Raw genomic sequence first — 23,556 nt, forward strand, 5'->3', positions numbered from 1 at the left:
AAACCTGGTTCACGGATCTGGGAAGAGTCTGATAGTTAGTTTTAATACGGTGCACACTATTAGAAACTGAGTTAAGCTTCTCTTTTAAGTTTTGGTTATACGACCAGAATTTGATTCTATGTCACCTCCTAGGAGCAGGAGGTATCAAAGATACAATGCACACTCGTGAACTGCTTCAGAGCACAGAAGCACAACAAGGAAAGGATCATTTGATCGAAAGCTGCTAGAAGGTAAATTGAAATAGTAACTAACCTAAAGAGCAATAAGACACATGCGTAAGCCTTTCATTGTTTGAACCATCATGCCTGCGTTCCCACAGAAGAGATACTGCTCGACGCTTGCTAATATTGTTTCCAAAGTTGGGAAACATCGTGGTCACGGATATGCATAGGTAATATTCCCGCAGATTCCGTGTGCTCGGGCAGGCTCGCGCAACTTGTTTGCAAAAGGCGCGAATCCATGGCAGGGGTGGCTTCCTGAATTTCTCCCAAGGACTGAAAGTCATCCAGGAGGCCCGACGCCGACGCACCAGCCACTAAAATGGCGAACTGCAGTGCGAAAAGACAGATGCATAAGCCTTTCATTGTTTAAAGCATCAGACCTCCTTGCCCACAGAAGAGATACTGCTCAATGCTTGGTAATATTGTGTCCAAAGTTGATGACGTCCTCGTCGCAGCAGCGCATCGGTAATATTCTAGGGGGTATTCCATGCGCTCAAACAGGTTCCGCCAAGTTGTTTCTCTTGCTGATGTGCTGACAATGTAAATAAGCAAGACAAACACCAACTGGGACTGTTTTCTAGCTGATGCTATATTTGCCTTCTACAAAGCAAAGCAAGAAACCATGCAGGAGACTTCATTATCATTTGTTTACTGACAAACTCCATCGATTCCTCTTGACATGCAGCTAGGCATGACGTGGAATGGTTCTATTGATTCTGCGCAAACGATTGCTCAGTGCCATCTACAAGCCAGGCAACACATGGCTGGCACCACGGCTAGTAATAAGTGCCAAGAACCGCCGTCCAACTCCTTTGTATAAGCAAGAAGACACTGTTTTGGCTAGGCGCACAGCACCCATTCCAGAACGCGGTACTAAAATATTTAACTCAGATCAAGGGAACTTACCGTGTCATATGTTGCTTAGAGTCTGTCATTCACCGCCCAGAAGACATGCTCGAAAATCGCCCCGCCACGGTGGTCTAGTGGCAAAGGTACTCGGCTGCTGACCCGCAGGTCGCGGGATCAAATCCCGGCTGTGGCGGCTGCATTTCCGATGGAGGCGGAAATGGCGTAGGCCCGTGTACTCAGATTTGGGTGCACGTTAAAGAACCCCAGGTGGTCGAAATTTCCGGAGCCCTCCACTACGGCGTCTCTCATAATCATATGGTGGTTTTGGGACGTTAAACCCCACAAATCAATCAATCAATGCTCGAAAATCGATCTGCGTGATGCACCCCATCTTACCAGAGCCCGTCTCCCGCATCAAACGGTACGTCATGTGGAGAACTTGACCACAGTCTTACATGGTCAATGCAATGGCACAGGCCTAATGTAGATGAAGCAGTAGTTTTTTTTGGGGGGGACAGTAGTTTCCTTAGGATTACCCAAACCAGCGAACATTTTTACACTGCCTTCCTTCTCTCCCCCTTTCCCCTTGGAAAGATGTTAGGAGGCAATAGTGGAGTATGGGCTCAGAAGAAAAGCAGTGAAGAATGAGACAGAAGAAACTGAAAGATGGCAATCAATTTGCAAAGTGAAGTACATAGCTTTTCGGTCTGCGTTTCTACCTAACAGTACAAATGCCACATCCACAGACCTTGCATGTGCACGTGTAACAAGACCTTGAGCAGCGAGCACACGCTCGCAAGCAGACGACGAGGGCAGGGTGCTTCTGGCGTCTGTTGCTCCAGCACGGCAGTTCAGCCGTGGTTCTGTAGGTGGCACTCTCATGACGTTCGCCAAATAGGCACCGTGGAACTACAATAGGTATGACATTGTGAGAAAGATTTGGAAAGTTGTCATGGTCCCGGGTTTGATGTCGGCAATGTGGCCTTGTGCATAAAATCAGAGGTTCTAGCAAGATTAAAAATTAAACAACGTGGCAAAGGTAGACTTGCTTTGGGAGCACACGGGCATACCCCAAATCAGGGTGTACAGGGGGTGACATGGGATCAACATCATTCGAGTGCAAGGAAGATGCAGCAAGATAGAATTCGAGGAGCGATTGAAAAAAATGAGAGAGGGTCATTGGGCTAGGAAAGTTTTCACCTACTTGTACATGAAGAATGTTGACACCAAACGGAGGAAGCAAACTCAAAAATTGCTAAGCAAGTAAACAACAGTAGAATACCAAGCCAAAAGGTAACATCGGTTAGGAAGAAGGTGAAGAAAACACCTTCTTCTGGAAGATTAGAATGCTTACAAAATCATCACAGGAGATCTACCAAACTTTCAAGCAAGAAATTGCAAAAGAAAGGATCTACGGTAATTCTCAGGGTACCGTAGTTCTCTGTTGTTTGAGGCCAGAACGGCAGTATTGCGGACCAAGACGTACCGAGCCAAATACGAAGGCACAGACACGTTATGTAGTGCGTGTGGAGAGGAGGAGGAAATGACTGAACATTTGATAATATTCTGTAAAGGGCTCCACCCTATAGCCCAAGATAATGGCACAAAATTTTTCAAAGCAGTGGGGTTAAGGGACAGTAAAGGCAAAATAGACCTTAAACGGGTAGAAATAACCAGGAGAAGGCTAACTGATTGGTGGCTACAATCAAGGCTTGAGTGAAATTCAATACTTCAACACATAGTGGTAGCCCTTAACTATATGGCTAGGTGGCGTGAGTTGCCCCCCCAATCTAAGGGCACAGCCGGATACATCCATCCATTCATCCATCCACTGCCGCTCCTCAGGGTGACCAAATCGCGGTGCAAAAAGGAGCGCAGATTTCCCTTCCTGTGTATTCTTCCTCCATGAGAGGGGCTAAGCGCCCTTCCTATTGGATGAGAGGCCTGTAGCCTCCACAGTGCTGAAGGGAACTTCTGAAACAGGGTATAGTATTATTGGCAGTGACTAGAAGCGTTCTAGAAGTTCATGAAAAGTGTCCTCTTAGGGCTTCTGCCACATGAACTGCACGTCGGCCTTTGTGAGACGTGAGAGGCTCGGCAATTTTCGTAGTCTCATATAAAGCGCCCGTACAGGCAAAACGTTCAAACGCCTGTGAAATCTCACACAGGAGCTCAAGAACCTACGAACAACTTGCATGTCATGGGGAATTGGGAAACTTTCGAAGGCTACTGTCTTGAGATCAGGGCGTACGCCTTCGCAACTAATTACGTGCCCCAAAAAAAGGAAGCTGTTCATAGGCAAAATGACGTTTAGCCGGTTCCGATGCGAGTCCCAACGCCTTAATCGCTTCCAATATTGTTCACTGCCTGTGAAGGTGCTCGTCAAAGGTCGATGCAAAAACGACATCGTCAAGATAGACTAGACATGTTTGCCATTTCAACCTGGATAACACTGTGTCCATGACACACTGGAATGTCCGAGATGCTAAGCACAAGCCGAACAACATAACCTTGAGGTCCATCCGGTGTGATGAAGACAGTCTTCTCACTGTCCCTCGCTATCTGCCAGCAGCCACTCCGGGAGTCCATCGACGAAAAGTACCTGGCGCTGTAGAGTCAGTCTAACGTATCATCAATTCTTAATGATTGTTGAGGCTTAACGTCCCACAACTACCACACGATTATGAAAAATGCCATAGTGGAGTGCTCCGAAAATTTCGACCACCTGGTGTTCTTTAACGTACGTCTAAATCTAAGCGCACGGGCCTCAAGCATTTCTGCCGGCATTGAAAATGCTAGTGCCGCGACCGGGATCAACATCATTGATTCTTCTAAGTGGGTAGATGTCTTCCTTAGTGACCTTGTTTAGTCGGCAATAATTAATGCAGAAGCATAGAGTCTTTCTTTTTCACAAGCACTATCGGTGAAGACCACGAGCTCTCGGAAGGTTCTATGATGTCGTTGTGAAGCACCTCCTCAACTTGTCACTTGATAGCGTTGCGTTCTTGTGCTGAGATGTAATAGGCACATCGGCGAAACGAACGAAAGGCATAGCAACAGCAGATGATTGGGAGTTGAAGACGGTTCCGAGTGCCTCTCTATCCACTTCCTCAATTTTTAAGGCAAAGTCCTTTGCCATAGCCTTGGCTATTATAAAGCAAGAACGTAGGGGGAAAAAACAATCAATCATATCAGACTCGCAAAGAGCGTGCAGACATTATATGACCGCACGCTTACCCGCAAAAATATTCAAACTGATTGGACCTAACTTAACCAAGAGAAACCAACTAATTCGGTACTCCGTACACGTTGGTCTGAAGAGGAATAAGAGAGCGGACGCTTTAGCTTGAGATTTGATGAACTGAGCGTAGCGTCAGCTTCCTGCAATCCAATCCCATTTAATAGCCCCGCAAAACATTCTCGCTTTCAAGCGGAGCACATGACAAAAATTTACACTCAAACATCGTTATAATGAAACTGGATATAACGAATTATTAGTTATAACAAGGTACATTAAAAATAGTTTTGCGATATAGTGTTATGGGTAAATGTTTATAGCGAATTTCCACATATAATGAACTTATTTTTTTGTAAGATGCAACTTTGCGATGGGGAACCAGCGCTAAATTTTCCACAGATGGAGTGCTGCCCTTTTAAGGACGGCCAGAAACTTTCAGGTGCACAAACAAATACTAACATGAACCATGCCGCCGTGCACGATGATCGGACGAGGAAAAAGAAGCTTCGAGACCAGCGTTACTGTTGCATTCACAAATGACGCAACCTAAAAAAGCTTTTAATAACATGAAAAAATAATGCAGAACATGTATAGCTGACTCCCTCTGGCGTCGATTTCCACCAATGCACATGGGTTGGTGCTCTAAAAATTATCACAAGTATTTTAAAGGAGCACTGACATCACATTTCAAGAACAAGATATGCCCGTCATTCGATCACTTGGTATGCATAGATCTTCTTGGCCAAATTTTATTGGCGTCTGTCGCATCGAAGCTACTTTATTTCGACGTCAAACAGCATAAAAAAGCTAAGGAGAAAAAATGAAAAGTAGACTGCCCTGCAACATCGACACTAGTGCTACGTGTTCTGTGTGATATGTTTCACAAATACCATCCTGAGTGACAATACGCTAGTAACGATGACGTCGACGATCTCCGAGTGTGTTTGTAGTCGACTCTCAGCCATGCTCTCACAACTGCCTCTCTTTGCTGGGTAGAAGAGTGCGTGCGACTCATCGTGTCGCATCGATTGATTTGCGTTGTGCTACACTGTGTGCGAGTACGATCAGTCAGAGGGAGAATACGTGCCAGATGGTCGGGGTACCACTGCGTAGTGAGAACCTGCACGTCGAGGCGTAAAAAAAGCGGAAAGTGCGTCGCGTTTCATGCCTTTCCAAGCCACGAACCTCAACACAGCCAGTGGGTCGACTTTGTACCAGCCGTTGAACAGAGGGACTGGACGCCTGCGAAGAACAGCCACATTTGCTCCTTTCATTTTGCGGGGAGCTGCTACACGGTAAATCCTGTGTTGGCGAACCAGTTAGGGTTCACTGGCAGTACGAGGCTTCTTCTCAAGGCCGGGGCTATTCCTACCGTGTGCCTTGCTGCAGCTGAAAGCAGCGATTCACTTGCCAAACACCCGCAACATGAGGTGTGTAGTTGGTGTTCTTGAGCTCTGACAGTACGGCCGGGACTGATAAATACATTGCACTGCAATAGGATAGAAAGGTGGGCTCGTTGTTAATTCATGATGGTTCAGCGAACTGGGAGCGCGGGGGTAAACACAGACACAAAGCAAAGAGGAGCTTTGTTGAGCGCTCGTGCTGTGTGCCTCCCTTTGGCTTTGTGTCTGTGTTTACCCCCGCGCTCCCAGTTCGCTAAATACATTGCACTTAATGAAGAACTTGACAAGCAAGGAACGTCACAAATCGCGGCGATACCCAATTCCAGGTCGCTGTCATCATCACTTGCCGATGATGACCGCGATGACGGCGACGATGGTGGCGACAGAGGCACGTCTACGCCTTCAGAGACACAGCTGGACTGACTGTACGTGCGCCCTTAGCAGACGAAACGCCACTGTGACATCACTTTTTTTTGTGAAAGCCTAAGCTGCGAAGCGACCTCGACGTGGCCATGAGGTAGCGCTGCCAGCACTAAAATTTGGCAGGCCTTCCACCCATTTTGAACTGTGTTCGATAGCGAATATATTAATCAATATTACATATACTAATTTATCCCTCAGATGCGTTTTAGGTCGCGAATCGCTACTAGAAGGTCGATAGCTACTCATCGATGCGAAAATCTTGACATGAGTAAATTTGATGCCAGCGCTCCTTTAATGAAAACTTGCCTTCAAAATGTTCAAAAAAGCACATGAAAACGTAGGTAGCATAAGCATCGCGCCGTATATTACACACACTGTATTTATTTTATTGTAATGTGAGGGGCGAGATTTCATTACGTCTGGAAAGAAAGAAATAGAATTTCGGTACTCGGCATGAGAGGGTCGACTGTAGTAGCAAAAATTTGAAGGGAAAAAAAAATTTGCGTCACATCTGAATAAATACGGTATTATATCTGACTGTCATGTGCACAACTCAAGACAGGTTACAAGATGATGAATCCTAGAAAAACTGATGAAGTACGCATGTTCCATAACTGACCACACACTACATGTCAACCACCAAAAAGTCAATTACCACCACGTTTCTCAGAGGCGTTCTTTTTTTTTTTTAGTATCAAACTTAGACGACGCTGACCACAAGCTTGTGAATGGCCTGCAGATGACGGCGAGACAACTTCGTTAAAGTACAACTGCTGTGACCTGTTTTCATTTCCACTAAACCCACTAATCTACGCTTTACACTGGCCTTTCATATGAAGGTTGCCTTAGACATGTACTTACGATTCACCTTCAGCTTCAAAAACTTATTTTAAAGACTGCGATATGAGCATTTTGTAGGTTCACACTAGCCATTAAACACTCTGTAAAGAAAGCGCGTGATACAGCTTCGGTAATATACAGTCGAGCCCACATACAACGGCCCCACTTAAAACAAACTTTCGCTTAAAACGAACAATATCCGTGTGATCGTGAAAATATACATTGGTTCAATGGCACAAAATTGCATTTACAACGAACGTCTCCGCGCGCCACTGATCGGTTACAGCGAACGGAGTCAGCGGTCTGCCGACTTTCGGGAAACCAATCCCGACCACCGATCAGGCATCGGCGAGGTGCCCATACATTCTTATTGTTAAACGCCGACCCTGCCTACGCGACCCTCTAGTTGCCCCTCTCCCAACCCATGGAGGAAGGAAAGTTGTTTCCTTCCTCCATGCCCCGACTGCTATTTGTTATGCACCCTCCGTCCTTTGTCCCCCCCCCCCCCCCCCCCCACTGCTCTGAGCACCCCGCATTGCCAGACGAGGCCCGTGTTTTCACACTGCCACCAATCTTTCGAAGACCGGTCGGCCATCTACCTTGTTTTTGATCGCTGGTACTGTTGTTGGGGTCGCCGGCCTGGAGTGACCAGACCATTTGCCAACATCTTCGGCCACTGACTATATCCAATAGTCTGCGTCTAGTGCACACTCCTACGCTACCCCACCGTCTCTAATACTTTGTGATTCGTTTCGTGTTTAGGACTTGTTCTCGCCCACTTCGCACTCGGCGCAGCATGCTTTCCGCGCGCGCACGGAAGCGCAAAAACGGCTGTCAATTTGCGCGGAATGAATCGCGAAATATCGAAGTTCGTGAGGCCTCGCGAACCCACCGGAGCAACAAAAGGATTTTTTTTACCACGGCCGCCGATTCTTCGAACACAGCCGCGCACCGATCCAGGCAACCATGCTTTGACTTCCCCGCGTGCGGGCACTCTTTCCAAGTTTTTCTACGTGCGAGTTTCGTGGACCTTTCAAGCAAGCTACCCAACCTGCGCTTTCGCATGTATTTTGGTTTTCAAGGTCACCCTCCCGCCGCATCCTCCCCTCTCTTTATCGCAACTCCTTGCCCTTCTCTCGCAAATCTGCTCTCCTCTCTTGATCCCAACCTCTTCGCCCGTCTCCACCGCTCCGCGACACCCGCCACGCTGGCTCGAATTAGTTTCGCTTTCTGACTGAAAACGGGCCCAGAGCTGTTCCACGCGTTCTGGCATGTGTGTCAAGTGTGCGCGTCTTGCTCGCACTTGGTGTGCGTGTGCGGTCATGATGGCCGCCGAAAGGACTAGCACGCTTTTTCCTGCCGCTCAACAAAACGTTGAAAGTGTGACCGCTTGGCTTGAGCATAATCCGCACGTTATGTGCCGCGTTGCGGAGCGCTTGCTCATAGCTGTTGACCACCTGGCAGCCTACTTGCCGCTTCGGGTGCCCCGGTATTCAGCAGTGGAGGTGAATATTTCGTGGGCGGCAGTGATGACTACATGCGTGCGAAAGTGTTTTCGCGAGGCCGACTTCATCGGTTTCGGGCCCGATGCTGAGCCTGATGCTTCCGAACAGGACCACTGCAGCGGCGATTTGTGGCAGTGCGTCGTCGACTCCGACCTGGGAGAGTGGGTGCGACATCTGTTGGAATGGTTTAATTACCACCGATGATGATGCCGACACTACGGAACCGTGCACGGATTAGGGCATTGTGAATAAAGTATGTGGCGAGAGCAATTTGGAGGAATTAGATTGCGAGAACGACGAAACTTTGGAGCCTGTGCCTCATGCTGCTTATGCCACGGGCTTCAGCGAACGAGCACCTTGGCGTTTTCAATGAACTCGAGACCGCCCTTATCGCTTCTGCTCTTCGAAACAATGCATCACGGACTTTTTGGGGCAAAAAAAGTTCGTGTTTTCGCTCGCAACTTTTCTTCAAATCTGTGTTTCATTTCCTACAAACTTCAGGATACAGTGAACGGATGCCGCGTCACGCTCAGGTTCGTTATAAAACGGACTCGACTGTATACTGCAATAGCTGCGAGTATGCTGACACAAACAACCACTCAGCCTCAGCATATTCTTTGTAAATGACTACAGCTTATCAATGCAACATGATGCACGACCTCATAGTGGAGGACCTACAGCAGCGAACTGTATTCATAATCCCTCTGCACAAGAGTGTGGCGAATTTGATGCCACATGCCACTTTGCACACATTCGTGAAGCTTGGAATTTCAAAGCCTGCCAGAGAGTGAGAAAGCAGCCTCAGCTATACATGCAAATAGCCTCCCAGCATGATTAATAACCCCAGGCAGGGACGTTAAGAAGCACATGCGTAAACGCCTTTATCATACTACCTACAGAAATGCTCTCGGTTTCCATTTCTAGTATGGCAACACCCACAAGACATATGCCCATAAGACAAGTGACATTACAGATATGACATGGAGCCTCTTTTAACACATACTGGCTTTGGAGTCAAGTGCGACCCCACACGATTACAATGCAAAACAGGAAAAGCAGCAAAGTACACCAGAGGCAGGCAGGTCAAACCTGCACAACTCACCTCTCTCGTTCTTTCTGTTCCTGCTCCTCCTGGCCCAATGACACGGCCACCTCTTCTACTTCAACTGCGTTATATACAATATCAGTGCACAGTTACACACAGAGGGCTCATAAACGACTTCCACCATTGTGCGCACATATTTGTACTATCAGCGTCAAATGAAACCCGAACAGCGGGGCGCGTGTTTCAAGCATTACAAACAGTATAGTGTTGGCCATCCAGTCATCACCATTGACAGGCCTGCAAATCTGGTTTGGCAGCACTGGGCGATCCCCCTACATGCACTATTTCCGTTTCAGCTCTAATTTTCGTATGGTGGTAATGGTGGCCATTCTGAGCGTGCCAAGAACTTCTGACCGTATCACTCGCAATTCCTTGCTTTTACTTCAGCGTCGCAGTGCAATCGGTGACTTTTCACGATAAAACAAAAAGTGAATTATAATCGCTTTGCGGTTGATTTTCAAACGATCGTCGCATCTCGTTCGCCAGCGCTGCTTCACCAGCCCCCTTCTTTGAAAGACCGACCCGAAAACGCGTCCCTTTAACTGGAAATGCCGAGTGTTTCTTCGGAAGAGAGAGCGCAAATTGTTTCGCTTTACCGGCACGAAGTGAAACAGCGTGAAATTGCCAGCATTTTGAACCGGCTTTTGTCTACTCTAAATTGAATTAGCCAGGAATTCCATGATGATGGACTCTGTGATGACAAACCATGCTACAATACTCTCCTTCCGCTTCAGTAGTTTAACCTCCGTTTTTTTTTTTTTTTTTTTTTTTGTTCCTTTCAAATACCATACCTGGAACATAAGCAGAAATAGGGGGATCGCGCAGTGCTGCTACACCGGATGTACGGGCCTGTCTGTGCCAATGGTTGGTCGACGGCACGCACTATGCTATTGATAAGGCTTGTGCCACGCGCTCCGCTGTTCGCGTTTCATTCGAAGCCGATAGTACATTTATCCATTCCGTGTTGCGAGTATGTTTTTCCAGACCAGCTGCGTGCAATGCTGAAATTTCCCCCCATTCGCCAGGGGAACATAAGGAAAAAAGAGTTATGCTGTATGAACGGTCCATGGTGTGCGGCACAACTCAAAGCAGAGATAACATTTCTCGTGTATATTCACACGCGCCTGGATCATTACAACGAAGCTGCTAATTAGGGCAACTGCTGCGGTACGTTGTTCCCTTTTTTTTTTGGGGGGGGGGGGGGGCGCACATGTGATCCCCACATCCCTGCAACAACGGAACATTTTGTGCTAGCTGCGTGGCATTTTTTTGCATCTGTCATGAGCCAACAGCACACAAACTCCAATGCAATTCACTCAAACCACAGCCACACAGATCGGTGCAAAAGCTTTTCAGCTGCTTACCTTTAAGAAGACGGTCCCTCTCCTGCGCAGCTTTCTGGCGAATTTTCTTTCTCCTGAGCTTCTTGAGCACGGCCCGAAAGCGGCGGTGGCTGCGAATAAACCCGCGTTTTAACATAACGCCAAGCCACATCAAAGTGTAAGACTTGCTTCATCTTAGCAGGCGGCGCATTCAAGTCGGACTCTTGAGCCCCTCGGGCACAAGAGCTGCTGAGTATCATACATGTCATTACAAGGCAAGCGTTAATTAGCAGATCGGCCTGATCGGCGCACACTAAACCAGAGAACTAAGTTACTAAACTACTCCATGCTTGAATTGGACGCTTCAGGATTCGGATTCGGCCGTCTTATTCTAACCTATTCTAATGGTAGCCAATGGGTGCTGGATCGCTGGATGGATGAATATGGCTGTACGCTTTAGATTGGGCAGTGGCTAGCGTCATCAAGCCGTAATACTTAATAAATCAGAAACTAGATTTATATTTTTTTTCTTTAAATAGTGGGGTTGAGGACTCGTATATTGCAGTGAAGGGTTTAATTTTCACTCGTGCATTGACTTTAGCCACCAATCAGATAACCTCCTTCGAGTTAATTCTACCCGCTTAAAGTCTATTTTGCCCTCCCTGTCCCTAAACAACAGTGCTTTGAAAAACTCTGCGCCATCATCCTGAACTATAAGGTGAAGCCCTTTACAAAACATTATCAAGTGTTCGGCAGTTTCTTCTTCCTCTCCACACGCACTGCATACCGTGTCTACCCCTTCGTATTTGGCTCGATATGTCTTGGTTAGCAATACTCCCGTCCTGGCCTCAAACAGTAGAGAACTACCCCGAGTATTATCATAGATCCTTTCCTTGGCAATTTCCTGCTTAACAGTTCGATAGATCTCTAGTGCGGACTTCTTAATCATGCCAATTTTCCACATATCGGTCTCAGCTTCCTTCGCCTTCTTCTTAACCGATAATTCTTTTTGGATTGGCCCCCTGCTGTTTTCCAAGTATTTACCAGTCAGTTTTCTAGTTCGCTTCCTCCATTTTGTATCGACATTCTTCATGTACAAGTAGCTGAATACCTTCCTAGCGCAACGCTCCTCCCCCATTTCTCTCAATCGCTTCTCAAATTTTATCTTGCTGCTAGCTTCCCTGCCCTCAAATGATGTCCATCCCATATATCAACTTGTACTCCCTGATTTGGTGTATTCCCGTGAGCTCCTAAGGCAAGCCTACCTATTCCACGTTGCTCAATTTCTAATCTTGCTTGAACTTCTGATCTCATGCACAAGACCGCATTACCGAACGTTAGACCAGGAACCATGGCCCCTTTCCATAATCCTCTCACAACATCATACCTATTGTAATTCCACAGTGCCCTGTTTTTCATCACTGCTGCATTTCTGTTACCTTTAGCCGTTACGTACTATTCGTGTTCCCTTAGGTACCTCGTCTCATTGCTTATCCATACACCCAGATATTTGAACTTATCTGTTATCTCTAGCGTGGCCTCCTGTATTCTAAGCTCACTACCTTCATTGTCATTAAAAATCATGACTGCTGATTTTTCCTTACTGAATCTGAAATCTAACCTATCTCCCTCATTACCGCAGATGTCCACCAATCTCTGCAAATCTTCTTTGTTGTCGGCCATTAGCACTATATCATCTGCGTACATCAATGCTAATAGTGCCTGTTCAATGAGTTTTCCTTGTTTCATGAAAGAGAGGTTGAAGCCCAGTCTACTTCCCTCTAATTTGGCCTCTAATCCTTGTAGGTACGTCATGAGTAACAAGGGTGACAAAGGACACCCCTGCCTAAGCCCCCGTTTCACCTCTGTGGGCTTGGATACCTGTTTTTCCCACTTTATAATTACCTTGTTACCTTTATAGATATCCTTTAAAAGATTGGTGACTACATCTTCCACGCCTGGTGTGTCCAGTATTCCCCACAATTACTCTTGAACCACGCTATATCGTACGCTCCCTTGATATCCAAAAATGCTAGCCACAGGGGCCTGTGTTCCTTTTCTGATATTTCGATGTACTGCGTTAGTGAGAACAGATCTGTGTTCCTTTTCTGCTATTTCGATTTACTGCGTTAGTGAGAACAGATTGTCTTCCAACCTCCCGTGTTTCCGAAACCCATTCTGCAGTTCCCCCAGCACCCCCTCATCCTCTAACCATGCCTGCAGTCTTTCCTTTATAATCTGCATCGCCAGCCTGTAGACCACTGATGTCACTGTTATAGGACGGTAGTTGTTTATGTCAGCTTGTCCCCCTTTCCTTTATAGATCATGCTTATCCTGCTAAGTTTCCATCCATCGGGAACTTCTCCATCAATTATTATTTTCTTCACTACCTCTCTCAAAGCCTGCTTATATAGACTTCGGACCTAATGTCTTTATCAGCATAATTGGAATGTCATCTGGGCCTGTTGATCTACTACTAGGAACCCTTTTCTCAGCCCTTTCCAACTCTCGTTCGGTGAAAATGGAGCCATTGCGCTACTTGATTCATCCTTGTCTGTTTTGGTGCATAAAGCACTTCTTTGTTGAAATTTTTCTGTCATCCTTGTTCTTATATATTCAATAGCTTCGTCCCCTTCTAGCATAGCACCTTGAGCTGTAGTTGCAAACCTCTGCTCTAGGCTCGTCTCATTTTTTAGGGAGTTTAGATGGTTCCAAACTTTCGCAGCTGCCTTTCTATCTTTTTTATATACTTCTGCCAGTCACTGAGCTCCCTTTCTTCTAATCTTTTCATTGATTAGAAGGGATGCATCCCTTCTACAGCTTAGAAAGATTTCCCATTTTCTTTCAACATCATCTGTCGGTTCATCCCGCTGCTTAGCATGTCTGTGTTCCCTAGAGGCTTCCTGACGTTTTGCTATGGCTCTCTTTTAACTTCCTCATCCCACCAACTTTTGGGTTTGTGTCTTCTTTTTCGGGGTGACTTGTCCCGTGCCTTACCAAGCTCTAGCTTAAACAGTTTAATTAGATTCGTGTATGTCCACACTGTTTTATAATCCTCTGTGATTACTTTCTTAATTTGTTTAGTGGCCATTTCAATTAGCCTTTCTGAATAAAAATTTTCCTGTAGTTACTCATCTTGTCTCCTTCCCACTTTCACTGCTCTTCCAAAACTTAGCTTGATACGTTTGTGATCACTACACAGACTTCTGGAGCCACCTTCATCTATGTGCATTCCCCTGAGCTTATCATACATCCTATGTGACATCAGTGCGTAATCTATCGTCGATTGCAGCCTTCCTATCTCCCATGTTATTTGCGTTATCCGTTGCTACCAGCCACCAGCAACGCCTCTTAGATTTTCTGTGCCTGCCAGATGAGCGCGAAACGCCGGTCATCTATGACGGCACTGCCTACGTAAGGGCAGAGTCCTTCAATGCTGGTAAGGGTAAGGGTCTTTGTACTCGGACTTTGAGATGGGCAATTTAGGCGTTTGCTAGAGGATGCCTTGTAATAGAAAAGTTGTTTGCTGAATGACGGCATCAATTACGTTGGGTTAACTATATTTACGTGTACACCTTTTAAAACTTTTTTACGTTATTTTGGTTGCATATAGGCTTCAAAAACGTAAAAATTTATTTGAAGACACCCCTACTTGAGTAGCGCCACCACCATAGTTCCGACGACCGCCGCTTCCCAAGTGACCGCCGATAATCCGGCAGGCACAGGAGATCTAGGAGGCGTTGCCACCAGCAACCATATAGTTAATATACAGACAAGGAGGCTGGCTCATTCATAGAGTTTACTAAAATTAACTAGAAGGTACTCAGGCACTGCGATCGTTCAGCTACCATGGGAATGATGGCTAGGCTAGTACACACATTTGCCTAGTCTTCGTGCTTGTGGGCGACGAATTGTACTTGTGGCTTTGTTTATTGCCGATTACGGTTTCGTTTTGAAGAAAAGAACAAACTCTTTTGAACTTCGTGACCCAATTTAAAAAAGTATAACCTTAAAAAAATAAAGTGGTGAAGCATGACCGCTGAACATTTGCTGATATTTGTTTTGTGAGAAAACAGCTCCAATCCACACGTACACACGTGGAGCTAGAAGTACGAAGATTAGACAAATGTGTGTACTACCCATCATTTCCATGCTCGCTGAAGCGCCGTGCGTTGCAACTCCCATAGACACTAGCGCCAGCGTTCCCTCTAGTGTATATTGGAAAACTCTATGGTCTCATCATTATAGAACCTCTGGAGTGGGAGTCCCGGCCGCGTGTTTGACCTTATGCTGGAGAACGCGCGAGAGAGAAGGGAGACGCCTATGTCGTCTGCTACGGCGCTCATTGGGAGCGGCTACCACGAACGTCATTGCCGCGTTCAGTTGGAATTTTTGCTGTTTTTTGTGGTTGCCGCGCTAGCAGCCAAGTCCTCCGCGGACTCGCCGGCAGCGCCGCTACATAGGGCAGCTGTGTGTGTGGTGTGTCTTGTGAATCAGATTTCTTTTGGGTTGTTTCCGAACTACTGATACCGTAAGTATACAGTCTCGGGCAAATTGCGTAGACGGACTGCACATAAGACGTATTTGTTTGCCGCAGCGTCGCTAGCATCAAGGTCCGCTTTTTCCCGTACATCTCGCAGCGTGTTCGTCACGGCTCTTTAAGGAGGAGGAGGAGGAAGGGAAGAAATGAAAAGCAGGGAGGTCAACCAGACGCACGTCCGGTTTACGGCTCTTTAACGCATGTCAAGCTTTAACCCGGTAGACTTATTACGCGGTTGCAGGTACGGCCATACGTCATCGTTCATGTTTTGAGCAATTTTGAGGCTACCGACAATCTTGCTTACACGATCGATGCATATCGTTAGTAATTGCAAGTTTAAACTATCAAGTGTTCATAATGCATCCCAGTCGTTATTTTAGCTGCAGCGAGAGTGGCGCAAAAACGGGAAACAGTTGTTCAATCACTGAGTATATTCTGTTTTAAAATAAACCGCCTAGTTACTTGTCATTGCAGTGTCGGTTCGTGATGCCTGCCGCAGTTTTGCGGACTTAGTGCGCAGACATTCTCCAAAATACTGCACGTGTCTAACTTGCAGGTGACCGTGGGTAACATTTGAAGCAAAACGAGGGAAATATGGGGTAGTTGCAGTACAAAACAAAATCCAGATTTGACAACATGTGCGTGTCTCCCAACTGTATCACTGGGATCGTACTGAGCAGCTTACTACAATGACGAATAGAAAAAAAAACAATAGATCGCAGGCAGATGGTGCAAAAGAAAACTGAATGGCGGTTAAGGGTGATTTTAGTTTTCAATAAATTTCTGCAAGAGTATGTTTGTTTATGCCAGATGTTTTATTTGTATTACCTCCAAGGCCTGAGGGCACCGCAGGAGTGAGTAGAAAATTCAATGTACCCAAATAAAGTAAGCATTAGTAATTTTTAACTTTACAGTGTTACCTATATGGTCGCGTGCTTCAGAGAGGACTAGGTGTTTTATAATAAGTAAGCATGTACTAATGGAGAGAAAAAGTAAAAATACTGTAAATAATGTCATCGGCTTCCTCTTGTCTCCGCTCTTTTTTATTTTTTATTGCAACTAACTCACTTTGTCATTTCTACGTTTCCACATTAAAAAGTCTTCGCTGTGAGTCACTCTTGCTGTCTTCATGTGGATGGCTTCAGACGGGCAACATGCATATTCACAATAGCCTCCCAGCAGTTTTTCTCAACTATGGGACCTGCTAGTGTATTTTTTTTTGCAATATTGTGAGCGCGACAAGCGAATGACTCTTTATTTTCTTTGATACCATCATCACCTGTACATCTTCTTCATCTGAAAATATCATCACCAGCGTGATTTAGCTCGAGCCTGGCTGAATAAACCGGTTCCTCACAAGTGGTGGACGGTGCTTTTCGTTCCCTCAAGTCCTCTCGCCCGTTCTCGCTGGCGCTCCGCTCGGGTCGTCGCATACAACCCCCTGCCATGGCGGCCCAAGAAAACCCTGGCCCATCCAACGTCGCCGTCCTACTGCAGCCACCACCACCCACTCCGCCCAACAACATTCGCCTGCGTGATCCACCTGTGTTTTCCGGTCTCCGAGGCGATGATGTTGAAGACTGGATCAAGAACTACGACCTCGTCAGCGATTTGAACAGGTGGGACAATCCACAGAAGTTGCGCAGCGTCCCATTTCACTTGTCCGATGTTGCGAAAACTTGGTTCTGGAACTACCACCCCGATCTTCCCGACTGGGACACTTTCGAGCAGCAAATTCGTCAGATATTTGGTGCCCCTGCAGTTCGCACTGAGGCAGCAAAGAAGAATCTCGCTGAACGCACGCAGCTGCCGGGTGAATCTTACACCTCTTATATTGAGGATGTCCTTGCACTGTGCAAGCGCGTTAACACCGGCATGTCTCAGAACGACCAAATACGCCACATTATTAAAGGCATTAACACCGTCACCTTTAACGCCCTCGCCACGCAAAATCCTGCCACCACCCAGGATGTGATAACCATCTGTCAGCGACTTGACGAGCTTCAGTCTCTTTGCCTTTGCTACGATGCCACCGACATTCGTTTGCCTGCACCCCTCGACTTGCGTGCGCTTATTCGCGACATCGTTCGTGAAGAGCTTCACGGGTGCTGCTCTTCCTGTGCTGCGGAAGTTGCTTTCCCTTCTGAAAAAGATAGCTTGCGAGACCTGATTAAACAAGGGATCGCCTCCGCATTGCGTCCGACGTGTTCCAACGGTCCCTGCGTGCGCCAGACGCGCACGTACGCCGAAGTTCCCGCGCTCTCTGCCGCACCTACCATTTCTGTGCCTACAACAGCAGGCCATACGCCTGTGGCTTCGTTATCACCACCAGTGCGTGCACCACCTTACTACGCACCTCAGCGCCCACCTCGACCAATCTGTTACTACTGCGGCTATCGAGGACATATCGCTCGGTTTTGTCGAAGGCGCCAACAAGACGAGCAACGCGACTACGCTCCTGAAGAACATCGAAGCATCCGTCCGACCATGAACTACCTACGATTACCCTCCCGATCGTCCTAAGTCCTCCTATTACCGTTCACCGTCTCCCACCTACCGTACTGACATGCCTGGGAATTCCCGTACGTCTCGTCGCAGGTCGCCTTCGCCAGGTCGCCGTTCAGTGTCGCCACTGCGGCCCGCCTCCCATTCCACGAACGCGCACGCGGAAAACTCCCCAATGCAGTTTTAGGAGGGGGAACTGCATCCACTGGACAGCTAACAATTCATCCACAGCGGCCATCAAATTTGATAGTAGTGTTTGTAGAAGGTGTACGCGTTGAGGCTCTTGTAGACACTGGCACTGCCGTTTCGATTATTCGTGCTGATTTTTGTTCCCGCCTTCGAAAAGTCACCACGCCTTATGGCGGCCCACCTCTACGTGCGGCGACCAACGCTCTTATTCGTCCACTTGCACAGTGTACCGTTCGTGTCTGCATAGAAGTCATTCGTCATCACATTGTTTTTGCGGTATTTCGTGAGTGCACCCACGCTCTCATTCTGGGGTGGGATTTCTTGTGTTCTGCGTCCGCTTTCATATCTTGTCATCAGCGCGTCCTGCATCTAAATGCCACTGACTCTTCTCCGCTTGAACACGATGGACGCATCCACCTTGTCACCACGTCAGATTGTGTACTTCGGCCATACATCGAAGAAATTATAAGTGTTAATTGCACCGACATTGTGGATGGTGACGTACTAACTCTCCCTTACGGCCATACTCTACGTAGGGGCATTGTGATCACACCAGGGCTTATTCGCTTCTTCGATGGGTCTACGTACCTAACCACCATAAATCAAACGCCCGAGTGTGTACTGCTCCCCTGTGGCTCAACAGTATCTTGCGCGGTCGACAGTGAGCCTGTTGCGATTGTTACTCTTCCGAACAACAATTACAACGATGTCCCAAAGTCACAATCACTGCCATTCAATGCCTCTTCCACACCTGCGTCGGCAACCATAAGCACTGACTTAACACCTGATCAAACTGAAGATTTGCTCGCCCTGTTAAATAGACACCGTTCTCTATTTGACGTGAACTCGCCCGCCCTCAGCATGACTACCACCGCTACTCACAGCATCCAGACTGACGGCTCTCGAATTGTACATTGGCGTCCATATCGCGTGTCTCAGGCAGAACGCAAGATCATCGAGGAAAACGTCTCAGACATGCTACGACGGAACATCATACGTCCTTCCTCGAGTCCCTGGTCATCCCCAGTTGTTCTTGTTCAAAAGAAAGATGGGACAGTGCGTTTCTGCGTCGATTACCGTGCGCTAAACAAAATAACGCGCAAGGATGTTTGTCCCCTCCCTCGGATCGACGATGCACTGGATTCATTACAGGGCGCAGAGTATATATCTAGCCTCGACCTTAGGTCAGACTACTGGCAGATACCAATGTCGGAGTCTGATAAAGAGTAGACCGCCTTTTCAACGGCAGATGGGTTGTACGAGTTTAATGTGATGCCTTTTGGACTCTGTAATGCGCCCGCCACCTTCGAACGCATGATAAACGGCGTATTGCGTGGTTTGAAATGGATAACGTATCTGTGCTATCTCGATGACATAGCAGTGTTTTCATACACGTTCTCGCAGCATCTACAACGTCTTGACGAAGTCCTCACATGCCTTACAAAAGCCGGTCTACAGCTTAACACCAAGACAATCAAGGTTCTCGGCCACCTTGTCAGCAAAGAAGGAGTTCGGCCCGACCTTGAGAAGCTTGCCACCGTCTTCAATTTTCCTCGTCCACTACGTCAAAAGGACCTGCGCAGCTTTCTTGGGTTATCTTTTTACTTCCGGCGCTTCATACGTGGCTTCGCGGAACTTGCGTCTCCGCTCCATCAACTCCTCGCAAGTTCCCCTGAACGTCCCCTTCATTTGGTCCGAAGACTGCGAAAGCACTTTCACGGCATTGAAGCAAGCCCTCACGTCGGATCCGGTACTGTGGCACTTCGATCCCACCACACCCACCATCCTTCACACCGACGCAAGTAGTCATGGTCTTGGTGCGGTACTCTTGCAGCGTGACAAAAACTCACGCGAACGCGTCGTTGCTTACGCAAGTTGTGCTCTTACCGCTCCAGAAAAGAACTACAATATCACCAAGCAGGAGTGCCCTGCTGTTGTTTGGACAGTGCAAAGATTCCGACCATATCTTCACGGCCGTCATTTTACCGTCGTGACCGACCATAACGCCCTATGCTGGCTTCCATCGCTGAAAAACTTATCGGGTCGCCTCGGTCGCTGGGCGCTTCGCTTGCTGTGGATACTTGTGCGCAAGTATCCACAGTGCGAATGCAAAACTGAAGTATAGTATGTTAAAATAAATTTCACAATGTTTTTGTCGATAAAAATACGGGAGGCGTAATCTTTGTCCCTACTTTGAACCATATGATCTAAAGCATTGCCTCCGAGATGCGGCGCACAGCGATTCATCTGTAGAGCAGACGACGGATGACAACTTGCCCTAAAGCGTGTTCTTCAGTCTAATGCGGCAGTCTTCGTGCCCCAAATGATAAAAATTTGTTATGAATCGTTTATGAACTCATTCAACATTCAATTCTCTTTTACCCAACGTGTTGCAAACACATGGCAGTCACAGCAGCTCCATCTGTGTGTGAGTAATGGAGAGGCACCACATACCACATATCACCACACCACAAATCGCAGGTGATTTTAACGCGCCTGATGTTGACTGGCACACAATGCAGCATCATTCATCCTGTGCGGATGTGTTATTTGATTTTATGTTATCGTTCAACCTTTCACAAACCTTTCACAAATAGTAACTGAACCTACACGTATACAGGGATCCAGCTCTTCCATATTAGACCTAATATTTCTCAGCCATCACTTCATTAGCGAAGAAACTAATTTATGTCTTCTAGATGGTATTTCCGATCACAAGATCACATCTTGCACCGTACCCCTTTATGACACTGTTACCCCTCACGAAATAGTCGCGTACCCTGACTACAGTAAAGCTGAGGACACTAATATACTTGATCACCTTGCTGATGAGTATGAATCGTTTGTTGAACTTTCCCGTAACAGCAGTACCGACATCGATGCCTTGTGGCTCGCGCTAAAAGCGATCATTTCTCATTGTATAAATAATACGTGCCGATTAGAAAGAAGCAGCCTAATAAGCGTAATCCATGGATTACGCGCGATGTTATACACGCCAAACGTAAAGAGGATGAGAAAACTGCTGAAAACCAACCCATTAAAATACACACAGCACGATCTCAGCACGGCTATTGAATACATGAAATAAAAAATTAAGACAGCTAAGCAATTCTACTTCACAAATACACTCACTAACTTTTTGAAATCAGCCCCAACGAAGTTCTGGAACTACATAAACCCAAAAACTCGCAATGATGACGGAACGATAGATGTAGACAACCGAAGGTCTGCTAACCTGCCTAATGACTACTTCTGCTCTATCTTCACGGAGGATGACGGCACACTACCACAGACACGTCCGTCTGAATTAAAGCCTCTAGATCAGCTATTAATAACCGAAGCAGGCATACTTAATTTGCTGCTCAAACTAGATTCTAAGAAATCATCAGGACCTGACAATATATCAAATGCATTCCTTCGCACATACGCTGAGTGGATGGCCAAGTACCTATTAATAATCTTTAACAAATCATTGTCATTAGGGACCCTCCCTAATGACTGGAAAACAGCTAAAGTAAAACCTATTCATAAATCAGGAAGTAAAACCGAACCCTTTAATTACAGACCCATCTCACTGACATGCACAGCCTGCAAACTGTTGGAACACATCATCTTAAAGCACATAACCAAACACCTTGAAAGAGAACAAATGCTAACACCCTGTCAGCATGGATTTCGAAAAGGTGTCTCCACAGTCACGCAACTACTTGAACTTGTACACGATGTATCGCTGAGTGTCGACCTACAGAAACAAATCGATCTTATCTTTTTAGACTTTTCAAAAGCTTTCGACCGGGTATCACATGACAAACTAATTCATAAACTCGAACTAACCTTGGGGAAAGGGCCCATTGTCGATTGGATAAAAGATTATCTTAGTGACCGCGCCCAGTTTGTAGAAGTCAGCCGGCAACATTCCAATAAATATAGCGTAAGATCCGGAGTTCCATAAGGAAGCGTTCTAGCTCCAATTTTATTTCTTATATACATTAATAATCTGCCTTGTAATATTCCTGTCAGCGTCAGACTTTTCGCTGATGACTGCGTTTTATGCAAAGTAATTGACTCTTATAGTGACCATCTTGCATTAAACAACTCTTTATCTTTAGTATTCAAATGGTGTAAAGAATGGCAAATGACACTGAACGTTAAAAAATCAACTGTCCTATCAATAACGAGAAAAAACACACTTCTGATTTTAACTACACTATAGGCAGCGCCACACTCAGCGCAGTGAAAGAGTATAAATACCTTGGCTTAACACTAACCCATGACTTTAGATGGGAACACCACGTAACCAACGTCACCTCGTCTGCACTGAGAAAAATGTTGTTTTTAAATAGACGTCTGAGACTAGCCCCCCTACCACAAAGCTATTAGCATACCAAACTTTTGTCAGATCAACTTTGGAGTACGCTAACGTTGTTTGGTTTCCTTCCACTAAAGAACTCATTTACAAACTCGAAGCAGTCCAAAGGAAGGCACTAATATGCATTTATAATACATGTAGACTAAAAGATTCACCCACAGAATTACTAAAACAGGCCGGTATCCTCACCTTACAAAACCAAGCCAAGCTTGCGCGATTAAAAATGATGTACCAGCTAATTCACAAAGACATAAAGATTGACAGTTCCAAGTACTTATCTTTAACCCAAACACGACAAACGCGGCACAAACACGCATTATCATTACATGAGCATGTCATCCATACGGAAAGTCATAAATATTCATTTTTTTCCTTTAATGACACGTGAATGGAACAGGCTGGATCCTAGCGTAACAACAAGCGCGACGTTATCTTCCTTTTTAACATTGCTTGAAGATCAGCTACATGCTGCCCAGTTATGTGCCTCCTGTATCATCCTTACTTCCGTATAACTTTTTTTTTACATCAGTGCGTTTTAGATGCGGAGCATCTTATACTCGCGCCTTGTAGTGCGCCGTCTGCGCCGTCCGCGCCGTCCGCACCGCTTCTCGAACATTCGACAGCTGACGCGCGCGCATGCGCCGTCGCGCCGTCGCCCACTCTTCCACCATCTGTGCATCCCTTCCTCCTCTACACACCGCGCGCGCTTCACTCCTCCACCATCTGTGCACCCTTCCTCCTCTACACACCGCGTTCGACATCTACAATTCTCCTGATTCTCCAGTGGACGCGCATGTGGCGTCGCGCTTCGAGAACATTCAACAGCTGACAGTGCATGCGCCGTCGTGCTGTATATATACTCAAGGTCGGCGCTCGCTCGCTCAGTTGCCGCTCGTCGGTTGGTTTGTACGGCGCGTCGACGTCCAAGGTCGCGGTGAAATGAATTCCAACGAATCCACAAACACAATGATCGACGTCCCTTCGACCAGCGCCGCCCTTTCGCATACGTGTGTACGTGTTCACTCATTTAACACCCCCTCCTACAAC

General features: G+C 46.7%; 1 protein-coding gene across 7 annotated transcripts in view; it reads right to left on the reverse strand.

Moving 5' to 3' along the window:
• Positions 1-23,556, reverse strand: part of LOC119177756 (uncharacterized) — a 258,227-nt gene that overhangs the window by 179,991 nt on the left and 54,680 nt on the right. Inside the window, exons 1-3 of one of the 7 annotated variants that reach the window (XM_075865176.1) lie at positions 11,096-11,542; positions 10,949-11,037; positions 9,582-9,645 (exon numbers count right to left, since the gene is read on the reverse strand). In XM_075865176.1, the coding sequence (XP_075721291.1) occupies positions 9,582-9,645; positions 10,949-11,037; positions 11,096-11,175 (233 nt within the window). In that variant the 5' untranslated portion in view covers positions 11,176-11,542. Of the gene's footprint in view, positions 1-9,581; positions 9,646-10,948; positions 11,038-11,095; positions 11,543-23,556 lie in introns of those variants that run through there. The other 6 variants (XM_075865172.1, XM_075865180.1, XM_075865203.1 and 3 more) reach the window with 6 other exon arrangements.

This window comes from Rhipicephalus microplus, chromosome 1, assembly GCF_043290135.1.
Source record: "Rhipicephalus microplus isolate Deutch F79 chromosome 1, USDA_Rmic, whole genome shotgun sequence".
Lineage (NCBI taxonomy): Eukaryota > Metazoa > Arthropoda > Arachnida > Ixodida > Ixodidae > Rhipicephalus > Rhipicephalus microplus.